Source organism: Leuciscus leuciscus, assembly GCF_965113295.1.
Source record: "Leuciscus leuciscus genome assembly, chromosome: 13".
NCBI classification, from domain to species: Eukaryota; Metazoa; Chordata; class Actinopteri; order Cypriniformes; family Leuciscidae; genus Leuciscus; species Leuciscus leuciscus.
Window position 1 is genome coordinate 21,825,129 of NC_138737.1, and position 11,444 is coordinate 21,836,572.

General features: G+C 35.3%; 1 protein-coding gene across 2 annotated transcripts in view; it reads left to right on the plus strand.

Annotated features, from left to right (window-relative positions):
- Window positions 1–11,152, plus strand: part of gfra2a (GDNF family receptor alpha 2a) — an 85,268-nt gene extending 74,116 nt beyond the window's left edge. The window contains exons 8-9 of one of the 2 annotated variants that reach the window (XM_082187504.1): window positions 6,947–6,991; window positions 8,246–11,152. In XM_082187504.1, coding sequence (XP_082043630.1) covers window positions 6,947–6,991; window positions 8,246–8,368 — 168 coding nt within the window. In that variant the 3' untranslated portion in view covers window positions 8,369–11,152. The remainder of the gene's footprint in view (window positions 1–6,946; window positions 6,992–8,245) is intronic. The other variant, XM_082187505.1, reaches the window with a different exon arrangement.
- The last annotated feature ends 292 nt before the right edge of the window (window positions 11,153–11,444 follow it).

Below are 11,444 nucleotides of genomic sequence, written 5' to 3' on the forward strand. Positions count from 1 at the left end.
TTTAAATCAGGGATGCTAAAAGGAATGTTTCGATGATGTCAAACTGACAGCAAAGAATCTTGAAATTATGCTACCTTTCTCCACATGGGAAATTCTTTATATGTCCCACATTTAAGTCATAAACTTAACATGGAAGTAGATTCTATTGTGAACAATAAACCCATGTAGCTACATCTGAATTCATTAAATATAACTTCACTTGGTCATGTGCTCGGAACTCATAATTATGTTATTTTCGACTCCACTTGAAGTCCCGATCAGAAAATGTGAAGCTGATACCAATCATGATATAAATATAGTTTGAATTGTAATCACATCTTTATTTGTTCATTTATTTTACATTTATTCTTAGTATGTTTTTCCTCTCAGTGAATTACCGTAATGACTTAAATAGTTCCTGTGTCCCTGTCTCTTAGTCCGTAATCACATATACTTTTTCTTGTTGAATTATCTGCTTTGTTTTTTTGTTTATTAATAAAGTAAACAGCTGCAATTAGATCCACCTCTCCTTCTCCTCTTTTGTGGCCTGCTAAGCCGTAACATCACATTCACTATTTATGTATTTAAATATAGAAGAATATCGGCCAATTAAAACGATGACCAATCTCTTGGTGCACCCCTATTATGTTAATGTGTTTGCTTTTATAATGCTTACACAAAATGAAATTCTGAAACATATTTTATGTTGATGTAACCAAGGCTGCAGGTGGTATCTAGTAATATAAAAAAAATTAAAAAATTGAATCCCTGACGTTTCATGATCAAATATTATTGGATGAAATCTAGCCACGCCCTGCTACATGAGCTAATGCTAATTGCAGATGAATGTTTTGCTTTGCTATTAAATGTGTCACAATACACCGTTGAAAGATTTTTGAAAGTATGTTTTACAGTCTTTATACTTTTTTATTTATTTTTTATTTAATTGAATGTGTTATTTGTCAGTTCTTTGTAATTATTTGTAAAATGTACACTGTAAAAAAAAATAGCTGCGATTATTTATCACAACTTAAAATCCAACATTGTTTCAACTTTAAAAAGTATGTGTTCATCCTTGACTTAAAATATTAAGTTTAGTTAACTTTAGATATGTTGGATATTTAAGTTATCTCAACAAATGTTAAGTTGTTATAACTAAATCGCAGCCACATTTTTTACAGTGTACTAGCAATTGTGAGTGAAATTTGTTTACAAGGAAAAAAAATTCAATGTTAATTGGCCTGCTGATCTGTGCACCTACGGTTCCATGTGAAGCATGGTTTGTTCTCACAAAGATCCTGTGTACCAGGATGAATGATTTTGCGAGTATTTGTGTGTTGGTTTGTTTGAGCAGGGATGTATGTAGCGGTGCGAGACTACACGTCGGTGTCTTTCTATGTGTTTCTGTGTAAACAATCAGGGCAAGTGTGAGAGTTCTAATGCAAAGAGATGAGATGTGAATGAGTGGAAGAGAAATGGAGGGAGATGTTGAAAAGCAAAGGGGAGAGATGAGACATTAGCAGAGCTGTGAACAGAGATCTGGGCTGATGTCAACAGGCAGCTGACACACATCACCGCTCTCGCTAATTAATTGGCTTTTAGTCACTGTCCTCTGTTTCTCTCACCCCCACCAACATCCTCGCCTGTCAACACACAATTTCCGTCCCCTCCTCTGTCTCTCGCTCTGTCTCGCTCTCGTTCTCGCTCTCTTTGCCAGCTGCAGTTCTGGCAGTTCTGGCTTTTGCCTAAGCCTGCATCTAATTATGCATGTTTACACAGGAGACGCTAAAAGTTCACTGCATGAGCTAACGCTAATTCAACACAATCACTTTATTCATACATCAGGTGAAATGACACATAAAACAAAAGAAAGAGACATATTACCATACACAAACACAGATAAATAATTAGATATTGGTAACTGTAGTATTATTTCCTTTGCCGAAACTCACTTTTAACTGATTTGCGGCTATGGGCATGAACAGAAAGATATAAACACTATGGGGTGAATCTACTAAGATTGAATTGCACCTACCGATAGTGTTGTTTATTAGCACGGGTTGTTTTAGCACCCTATTCGCTTAATGAATTATGCAAATCAGGCAATGGTGCAAAACACAGCAAAAACACCTCTGTGCTGAACGGCACAATTCCATGTCATGAAATCTTGCAAGCCGATTTTGAGTCATATGAAATTAAATAATCAACAAGTTTTCCACATTTAAAAAATAAATTAAATTAAACTCAATGAGGATTGATATTAAATCATTTAAAATAACATAATAAAATTAAATAAAATTATTTCACAGGTAATTCTATAACAATAAAGTACTTAAAAATCATTAACAAACAATTAGTTTATAATTAATTCAAAGTTAATATATTGTACTATCTACATTTGTTGATAAGTTGAGTTCTTCATTCACTGTCACTGTAATTAACGTGTGTGTGTGTGTGTGTGTGTGTGTGTGTGTGTGTGTGTGTGTGTGTGTGTGTGTGTGTGTGTGTGTGTGTGTGTGTGTGTGTGCGCACGCGCTTAATATATATGTAAACATTTTAAGAAACACTTAATATGAATGCAATTAATGTCCAATAAAAGTTGGTTTAAAGAACTTAATTGATTAGTTAAACAATAATAATTGTGTTAATTACAGTGACAAGGAATTAACTCACTATTTATATATAGCCTATTGAAATATTAACAATGTAGAGACTACAATATTTAAACTATAAATTAATAGTTTGTTAATGATTTGTAAGTACTTTATTACTGTATACTTGTAACAAAGTGTTACCAGTAACACTTTACAATAAGATTCATTAGTTAGCATTAGTTACATTAGTTAGTACATTAGTAACATTTAATGTACTAACATTTACATTAGTTAGTACATTAGTAACATTAGTTAACTACCTTAGTTAGAATGAACTATAAATGAACAATACTTCTACAGCATTTATTAATCTTAGTTAATATTCATTTCAAAATGTACTAATGTCATTAAAATGAAAGGTTGTATTTGTTAACATTAATTAATGCACTGGAAATAACATGAACAAACAATGAACAGCTGTATTTTTATTAACTAACGTTAACAAAGATTAACTAATACTGTAACAAAATTGCTCATTGTTAGTTCATGTTAGTTAATACATTAATTCATGTTAACTAATGAACCTTATTGTAAAGTGTTATCGAATCTGTAACACTTTACAACAAGGTAAATTTAGTTAACGTTAGATGATGCATTAACTTACATTAACTAACAATGATCAATACATTTGTTACAGTATTTATCAATAGGCAGTGGCTATTTGTACTTAGAGAAAATAGCGATACATTCTATTTACTTAGAAATAGTGGCAGATACTATTTACACCTCAGTATTGTTGTACATTAACAGGATGCAGTAATAACACAGAGTGTAAATGACTATATTTATTAAAATATTTAAATCAATGCCGCCTTATTGGGATAATAAAGCCCTCCCTACACCTACCCCTAACTGATAAAACTCTTTATTATTAAAGTCGTTAGGCACTTTATTTCCTTTTTTCAAATATTTTCTTAATTTTTATTGAAAATAAATGCATTTCCCATCCGATGTGATGGGAAAAGGGAGAAGAGTGAGTTCGGCAAATGGTGGATTCGAACTCGGGGGTCGAAAGCGTCAAAAGCTGCTTTCAAGCGCCACACTCCCTACAGCCTACCCCACTGCAGACATTAAGTTGCTTGTGCCGTTTTCAATCTTGTGTGGCCCAAACCAGACATTGGTGTGTAGAGTTAGTGTAAATAGCCTTTGCCAACAAGGGAGGCTATTTACACTTAGTGCAAATAGACACTCCGTTATTAATATTTCTTAGCATTAGTTAATAAAAATACAACTGTTTATTGTTAGTTGAAGTTCATGTCAACTCACAGCCATTAAATAATATGAACGGATACAACTTTTGATTTTAATTATGTATTTGTAGATGTCAAAATTAACATAATTAATAAATGCTTTAGAAGTTTTCCATTGTTAGTTCATGTTAACTAATGTAGTTAACAAAAGTGTTACCAAGGAATCAGTGTTTAAAATGGATTCATTGAAACTGATTTCAATGTGTACATACTGATTTGGCTCTTTAGTGCACTCAACTATACCAAGTGTCTGCACATACTTTTATGTGTGGTTATGACTCCATCATGAGATCATCGTTTGTAGAGTTACTGCCATTATCAGCAGAATATGCATCAAACACAATAGCTCAATGCTAATTGAATACAGTATGTCACATAGTGTAGCAAGGCTAATTTACATAGAAAGAGGTGTGTCTGTGTTGCAAAGAATCAAAATGGCTTGATTAAAATAACCACACAGCAATTATCACACTTTCTTATACTGGTTACGGGTTGTTAATGAATAAGATTCAGGGGTTTGCGGTGAAATTCCATTCCACACGCATTTAACAGCTCATATAATGCACTTACTTTCAAAACATCTTGAAATCACTCATTCTAATAGTGCTTCATGCTCTACCTTTTAATCAGAGGAGGGAAGATTAAGATCGATTGAGTCTCGGGTAAATAGCATTGTGTGGAGAGAAGGCTGACTAAGGCAGCAGCACACAGTGGACACAAATTGAGGCACTAAATCCCTATGGGATACAGTCTCTGCCTCCTGGCCATTGCATGTGTCATGTGGCTGTTCGGTTTTCGGGACTACAGCTCCTGATTAAACCAACAGCTTTGAGAGAGGCAAACATATGCAGGATGTTGCTGCAAGAATGCGATTTTAATTACAAATCGCTGAGAGGTGTTCTTGATATCTCTAGAAACAATTCAAAACCGAGACTGGGCATCGTCATTGTCCACGCGCTATACTTTTGTCCTATCTTGAAGGTGTCGGGAGATGATTGCATCTCTTCTAAGCCTCAGTGGGCTTATTGCAAATGCCAACCTGGGCGCGCAGATGTACTCCAGGCCCAGCTGAAAGGTCTCAGTCTTTATTCTAACATAATTGAAAACAGATTTATTGGATTAGGGCGAGTCTGTGTCTGTGCGAGTGCACTAGTTCAATTCCATCGTTCTTTGTCATAAACAATGCCGCGGCGACGTCTTGACAAACAAGCTTTGATGACCTTGTTTGGGGAACAGAATTTTACTACTTTAGATGCAGGAATAAATGTATGGTTATATGAGTGAATAGGAAGGGAATGATTTGCACCTCCTTGCAAAGACCTTCAGAAGTACGAGGTCTTATGAGAATTCAGTCAATTAAAAGAAGATGGCCAAAAGCGTTGGCTTAAAATAAAGCAAGATGAGTAGAATGGGACAATGTATGTCTGTCTATATTATATGAGTTTATTTAACAGAACTTTTACCACAAATGCAGGACATGTAAATGTCAAATTTCTAGGTCTCAGTGAAAAGCACTGAAAAAGAAATTTTGAAGTAAAAAGACTGAAGTAGTATTTTCTTGTAGAACTATATTTATTTATTTCAATTAAATTCGGAAAATCGTTATTAAAGGCACACTATGTAACTTTTCGCCACTAGAGGTCATTTATTCAAAACAAATGCGTAGCTTGATGACACCTTGATTTCGCAGAATCATGGGAGTTGTTGTCTTCACCTCTACAGCCGGTGGAGAATAGGAAGGGACTCGGGCAGAAATCATATTAATGGATGACCGCTAATGTATTAAAGTTACGTAAGTTGTAGGAGCGGAACAAGCCGGTGGAGCGATTGCTAATGAGAGACAGGCACGACACACAGCTCGAGAGCAGTGGAGCTTTTATTATGCCGCAGACTCCGCTTCTAACGGACATGCGTATGTGGGGTAGCGCAGGGCTGTTTTATCATATTAGATACATTTGAGTGTGCTGAAAGTTGTTATAATGCTACTCTGTGCGTTCGCTTGGCGGCTACTATATGAGTCACTTGTTGCACACTGCAGTGAGCTAGATCGATATTAGGCATGGTAAATATGGTACTCATGGTACATCAAGAAAACGAGATTTAAACAAAAAGACTAACTTTTTTGAGCTATATAAAAATGATTAGTTTTCTGTCGATGAATTTATCCAAACAGTCGCTCACCTCTCTAATTAAACACATAATATATTAAAGCGTCTTTGGTGTTTCCATGGTTTCTACAAAATAAAACCAGAAAACGAGGGTAACGCGGGTATGATGTCATTGATAGGCGACGCATGGACACGGTCCGTGTCCTGGTTAAAACTGCTTATTTCTCTGGATTTAAACATCCTTAGAAACATTTTGGATAATGTAAGTACACAAATCAACAAAATATTTAACATTGTTCTAGTGGTTTTTGAATATTTTAAGCCAGGTACCACCTTTAAACAAATAAAAATGTCCAAGTACCAGCTAGTTACAACAATATTCCCTTTTTTCAGCACTGCGCAGAATGACATCTCTTTGAGTGCAAGCTTTAGAACTGAGTGGCATAATTTTGGCAAACTGAGTGACATATTTTGATTGATATCCCTGTAGTTCAGATAAATCATGCTTCTGCAAGAGCCTCATCAATCCCTTTATTACCCTTTACAGATCTGAGGAAGAGCCCCATCAGAGCAGAACACACACAGAGACACATTTAGAAGATTACAATGTATTTGCATGTGTTATTATGCACATTTTATAGTCTAACTCAACAATTTGGAATTCAATTTTGGAATTTGTTCTTAAAACTTCTCATAGAAACACTTTGAACTCTTCTGTCAAACTGGTTCAATTATTAAACTGGACTGCAATATGCTTGGGGTGTTGACCCCCCCAAAAAATCTATAAAAGAAAGACATACAGTATTAGAGAGTCTGGTTCTTCACATTTGATTAATTGTCAGATGATAGAGAAGATAGATATGCATTACAGACAGATACAGTAGGTCCTTTCAAATAAGACACCATCATATTATACTTAATTAAATTTTTTAAGGATAACCTTATTTCCTTGCAGGAATTTGATTGCTATCAAGCAAAAGACTACATCTGCGAAAGTGAGGTAAGAAGTGCAGAGAGGAAACTATCCAAGTCAGTGAGTTCAAGCATTATCTATAAGGATCTCTTGCTTGTGCATGAGGGGGAAAAGGCTTGATGACTACCATGTGTCCAGAGCATCATTGCACTAGAGCATGCATTGTGGCTTTATTGTAAATGTGTTATAATTAGACATTTCCCTTGTACAGTCACTTGCATGTGCTGCAAAAGCTTTAGAGGGTTTGGGTAAATCTCACAAAAGCTGTCAAGAACTTGTCCGGGTCATATTATACACCAAAACTGAGAAAGATATAAGACATTTTATTTAGCATATTTTATATTTTCATCTTTACAAATTAATCAATTTTAAGGAGCATTAGGATTCTATGCATTGTGGCATTATTTTCATGACTTATAATAATATTAATTGATATTACGGTAATTATAAATGAAGAATGAAAATGAAATAACAATCAAATGGAGTAATAAGAATGAAATAACAATCAAATGGAATGACAATCAAATGACCATTGAAAATAATTATAATTATATGTTAATTATATATTATATATGAATGGTGGTATTAATAAAAGTATTTGTCAACTAAATGCATCTGTAGTATCATGAACATAATGTCAGTCACAAAGTAAAATAAATAAATTACTGATATATTTTAATGTGATGAGAATGAAATGGCAATCACCACTGAAAATAATGTGAAATATGAAATAATGAGTTATTCTATAATATTCTATAAAAGTTATTGAGTAGTTAGCATTACAAAAAAACAATACTGAAGCATTTTGGTTGTATTTGTCAACAATATGCAACTGTAGTATCATGAAAATAATGTCAATAAATCAACAATAATAATAATAATAGTAATGGTCCTAATAACCTTCAATACAATATACAGTGCTATACAATACTATAAATATTTTTTTGTTTGTTTGTTTGTTTGTTTGTTTTTGTAAAATGTGACCTGGACTTATTTGGTTATTTGGTAACACTTTAGTTCACTGTCCAATTTTCACTATTAACTAGTTGATTATTAGCATGCATATTACTAGGATATTGGCAGTTTATTGGTACTTATAAAGCTCATAGTAATGCCTTATTCTGCATGACCATATTCTACATCCTTAATCCTACCCAATAACTTAACAACTACCTTACGAACTATTAATAAGCAGTAATTAGGAGTATATTGAGGCAAAATTAGGTGAGAATTGGATCCTAATCTAAAGTGTGACCTATTATTTTGTTTGTTTGTTCACAGGTTCCTGGCAGCCCACCGAACACAAGAGTAGAAGTCCCCACAAATTCAAGTCCAGGCACAAAAGCCCTAACTGATGTTTTGATGCTCGGTCTGTTGTTTGCTCTTGGAAACCTCACTATGTAGAACTACCTGAGCTTCATAAGCCAGCACAGTGAGGCCAAGGCTGATGGAAACCCCCTCATGATCATCTTCAGACCAAACTCACGCCTCTCTCCTCTACTGCAGCTTTCTTTCTTTCTTTCAAATGAACACCGAACAGAAAGAACACAGAGACACATATCGAAAAGTCTGCTGCATCTTTGCCATGGCCGATTGAGAAAGTTGCATAGCGAACGAGCAAACGGCCAAGAAACAGATATTGCGTACTTAGCCGCTTGATTCCAAAGTTGAAGACCTGTAATGGGCCTGATTGGTGGACCTGCAACTATAGACCCAGGCACAAAGCTTTCCAGTCTACTGTACTACTTCCTGCCGCCCACACCGCCCATAAAAAGGGCGTCTTGCAGCACCCATCAGGCCTGAATTAGCATTGTATTACACCATCTCTGAGAGGCATTCTTCATCCCGGCCCACTGCCCATTTATTGGATTTGCCACGCTCTTCTTTGACAGCTGCTTTAGCTTTCTCATTGTGATTATTCCTTTTCAGTTCCGTCTTTTTTCCTTCTTTTGTCCACCAGTCGAACAGGAGTAATTACTTTCCAGTGGTTCTTTTAAATGTGAAGTGTTTGAAGTTTAAATCTGTACCCTGTCGACACGGCGCAAGGTGGATGTCACGGGCGACAGCTTTCTTAGTCACATTCTCTACTTAGTTTGACAAATTTGAAAAAGAAAAGGAATGTTGAGAGGAAGTTGATGAAAGCATACCAGTGGATCAACAGGAGAAGTAGATCTTTGCAAACTGCTTCCGTGTGGGTTCGCAATGTCAATGGGCTGCCCACACATGTATAATTTTGTCTGTGAATATGAATGTTTTTCTTTCCAAAAGTACAGCTGTTAATTATTATGTGTTGTCTTTAAATGAAAGATGAAGAGACCCTTGAGAAAGTTCTAGACGAGCAGTGGGAGTGACAAGAACTGCATGACTGAGAAAAACCTGGAGGTGCTCATACCACTAACCATTAATAGTCATAGCATATTCTGTCCCTGGTTCTACACAAGAAAAACCCTGACAAAAAAAGGGAACCTTTTTGGGACATTCATCGTCATGTGAATCATTGTGTGCAATTTCTGATGTGGCCTTACTCTTTGTTTTTCCTCCTCATTATTTTCTAGCCGCTGTGTGGAGAAGGTCGATGCCGAGTTTTGATGTTCGGAATGTTTCTAAAAATGTACTCACCTCAGTTCACAGGTTCAGTAAATGCACTAGAAACGTATGACTCTTTTATCAACATTCCAAACACTGAAGTTATTAACAAACAGACATCGATAATAACATATGTAAATGTAAAGGTCAAAACTAAAAAGATTTATATATTGTGTCCTATAGGCTTGTTATATACGTACAATTGCAAAGCAAATTATAAATATGAACATTCTTTGTGTAAATATGACAATAATGCAATGGAAACACATTAAAGAAATGTCGTAACAGTGGGGATCCATCTGTCAAAACAGATAAACATCAACAGGCAAACTCTTTAATTTAATTTAAACATTAATAGATTAAATACTTTTTAGTATTAAAAGATGTATGAGTATTCTAAGATTACATTGTTTCTAAAAGGACGCAGTGATGTAATAATCAGCTCTATTTTACCAGATTTTCTCATTTCGTGTGAATGTTCCAAGACTTAAGGTCCTTGCACACGGAGTCCGAAATTCTTGTCCGAAAATTGTGCATGTAAAAAATAAAAAATACGACCTCACGTTGTGTCAATCACGTTTTCACACTGCCTCCGAACCTTTCGTCTGTCATAAAAAATTCGGATCGGGTTCGATTTTCTGCGTTTTCCGCAAATAAACAGAAATGACGCAGAACGTCAAATAGCTAGCATTTTAAGAGGTGTTTTGACAATTCAGAGCCACCGAATATCGAATACGAAAATGTTGTACTCAGTGTGCAAGGACCTTTACTTTTGTTGAAACATCTGGAATATATAGAAATATAAACAGTATATTTTTTGAAGTATGCTGCTTTTTTGAGGGAAAAAAAAGTATATATATTTTAAGGGAGGTATTAAGTCAAAAGTCATTGTTGAGTGAGAACAAGAACAAATTCAAATGAAAAGAAAAATGATCCTGTCACCAGACACTGACATCGCAATCCTTGCTTTGAAATTATTTTCAAAACTGTGCTGTCATATTCGGTGCAAGTAGCGATGAATGAAATCTAAGAAACACAATGTGAATTCTCTGAAAGGTGTCAGTTCACATTTAGTCATTCAACCTTTTAACAAAAAAACAAAGTGAATTTGAATCTCAATGTACCTGAGATGAAAAGCATCCGCCACATACTCCCAAAAACAGTGTTGATACTGTATTGTATATCAAAAAGGCCTACTGGGGTTTGGATAATGTTGTGACTGGTTGATACAGAGGTGTGTGATTGTTGAGTGTGTGTGTAGCCTACATGTACAGTACGTTTGTGTATAAGATTTTTAGCTATGGTCAGGTGAGTAGGGGATTTGGTATCAAGATGAGACCATTTGACGAATGTAAGTTTCAGATGCAAAGAAATGAACTATGAAAAAGAGTAGCACTTCACAGAGACATTCAATGGAGCTTTTGCTGTGTCACATGACTTTGATAAACCATTGTGATTTGATCACCTCTGGAATTAGCAGAGTTCTACGTCATCTCATCACTGCTTTGATGTAAGGGTCACCTCCCTTTGTAGACTGCTGTGAGCTCCAGATATGCTAATGCTGTGCTTGTTTCCTGATCAATAAAGCCACTTCAATTTTTACTGCTTTCCACATTTGTTTTGTGTTGAGGACAACAATAAAAGGCTTGTTGCAAATGTGATCCTTAAGGTGATTGGCAAAAATATCTGTGTTAGTTAGATTTACCACCTGTGATGACAAACTCAGCTGTGGTGACATTTCTGCAAGATCCATTGCTTCTTGTCCAATGAGCGGCTTTAAAAGCAGGTTCAGATTTATCCAAAACAGATGAACGTCAATCAGACAACGTTTCATGTTAGTTGTTGTACGATTCGCGGCAGTTCGGAAATGAAATGTTCGGTGAGTGACGCTAAA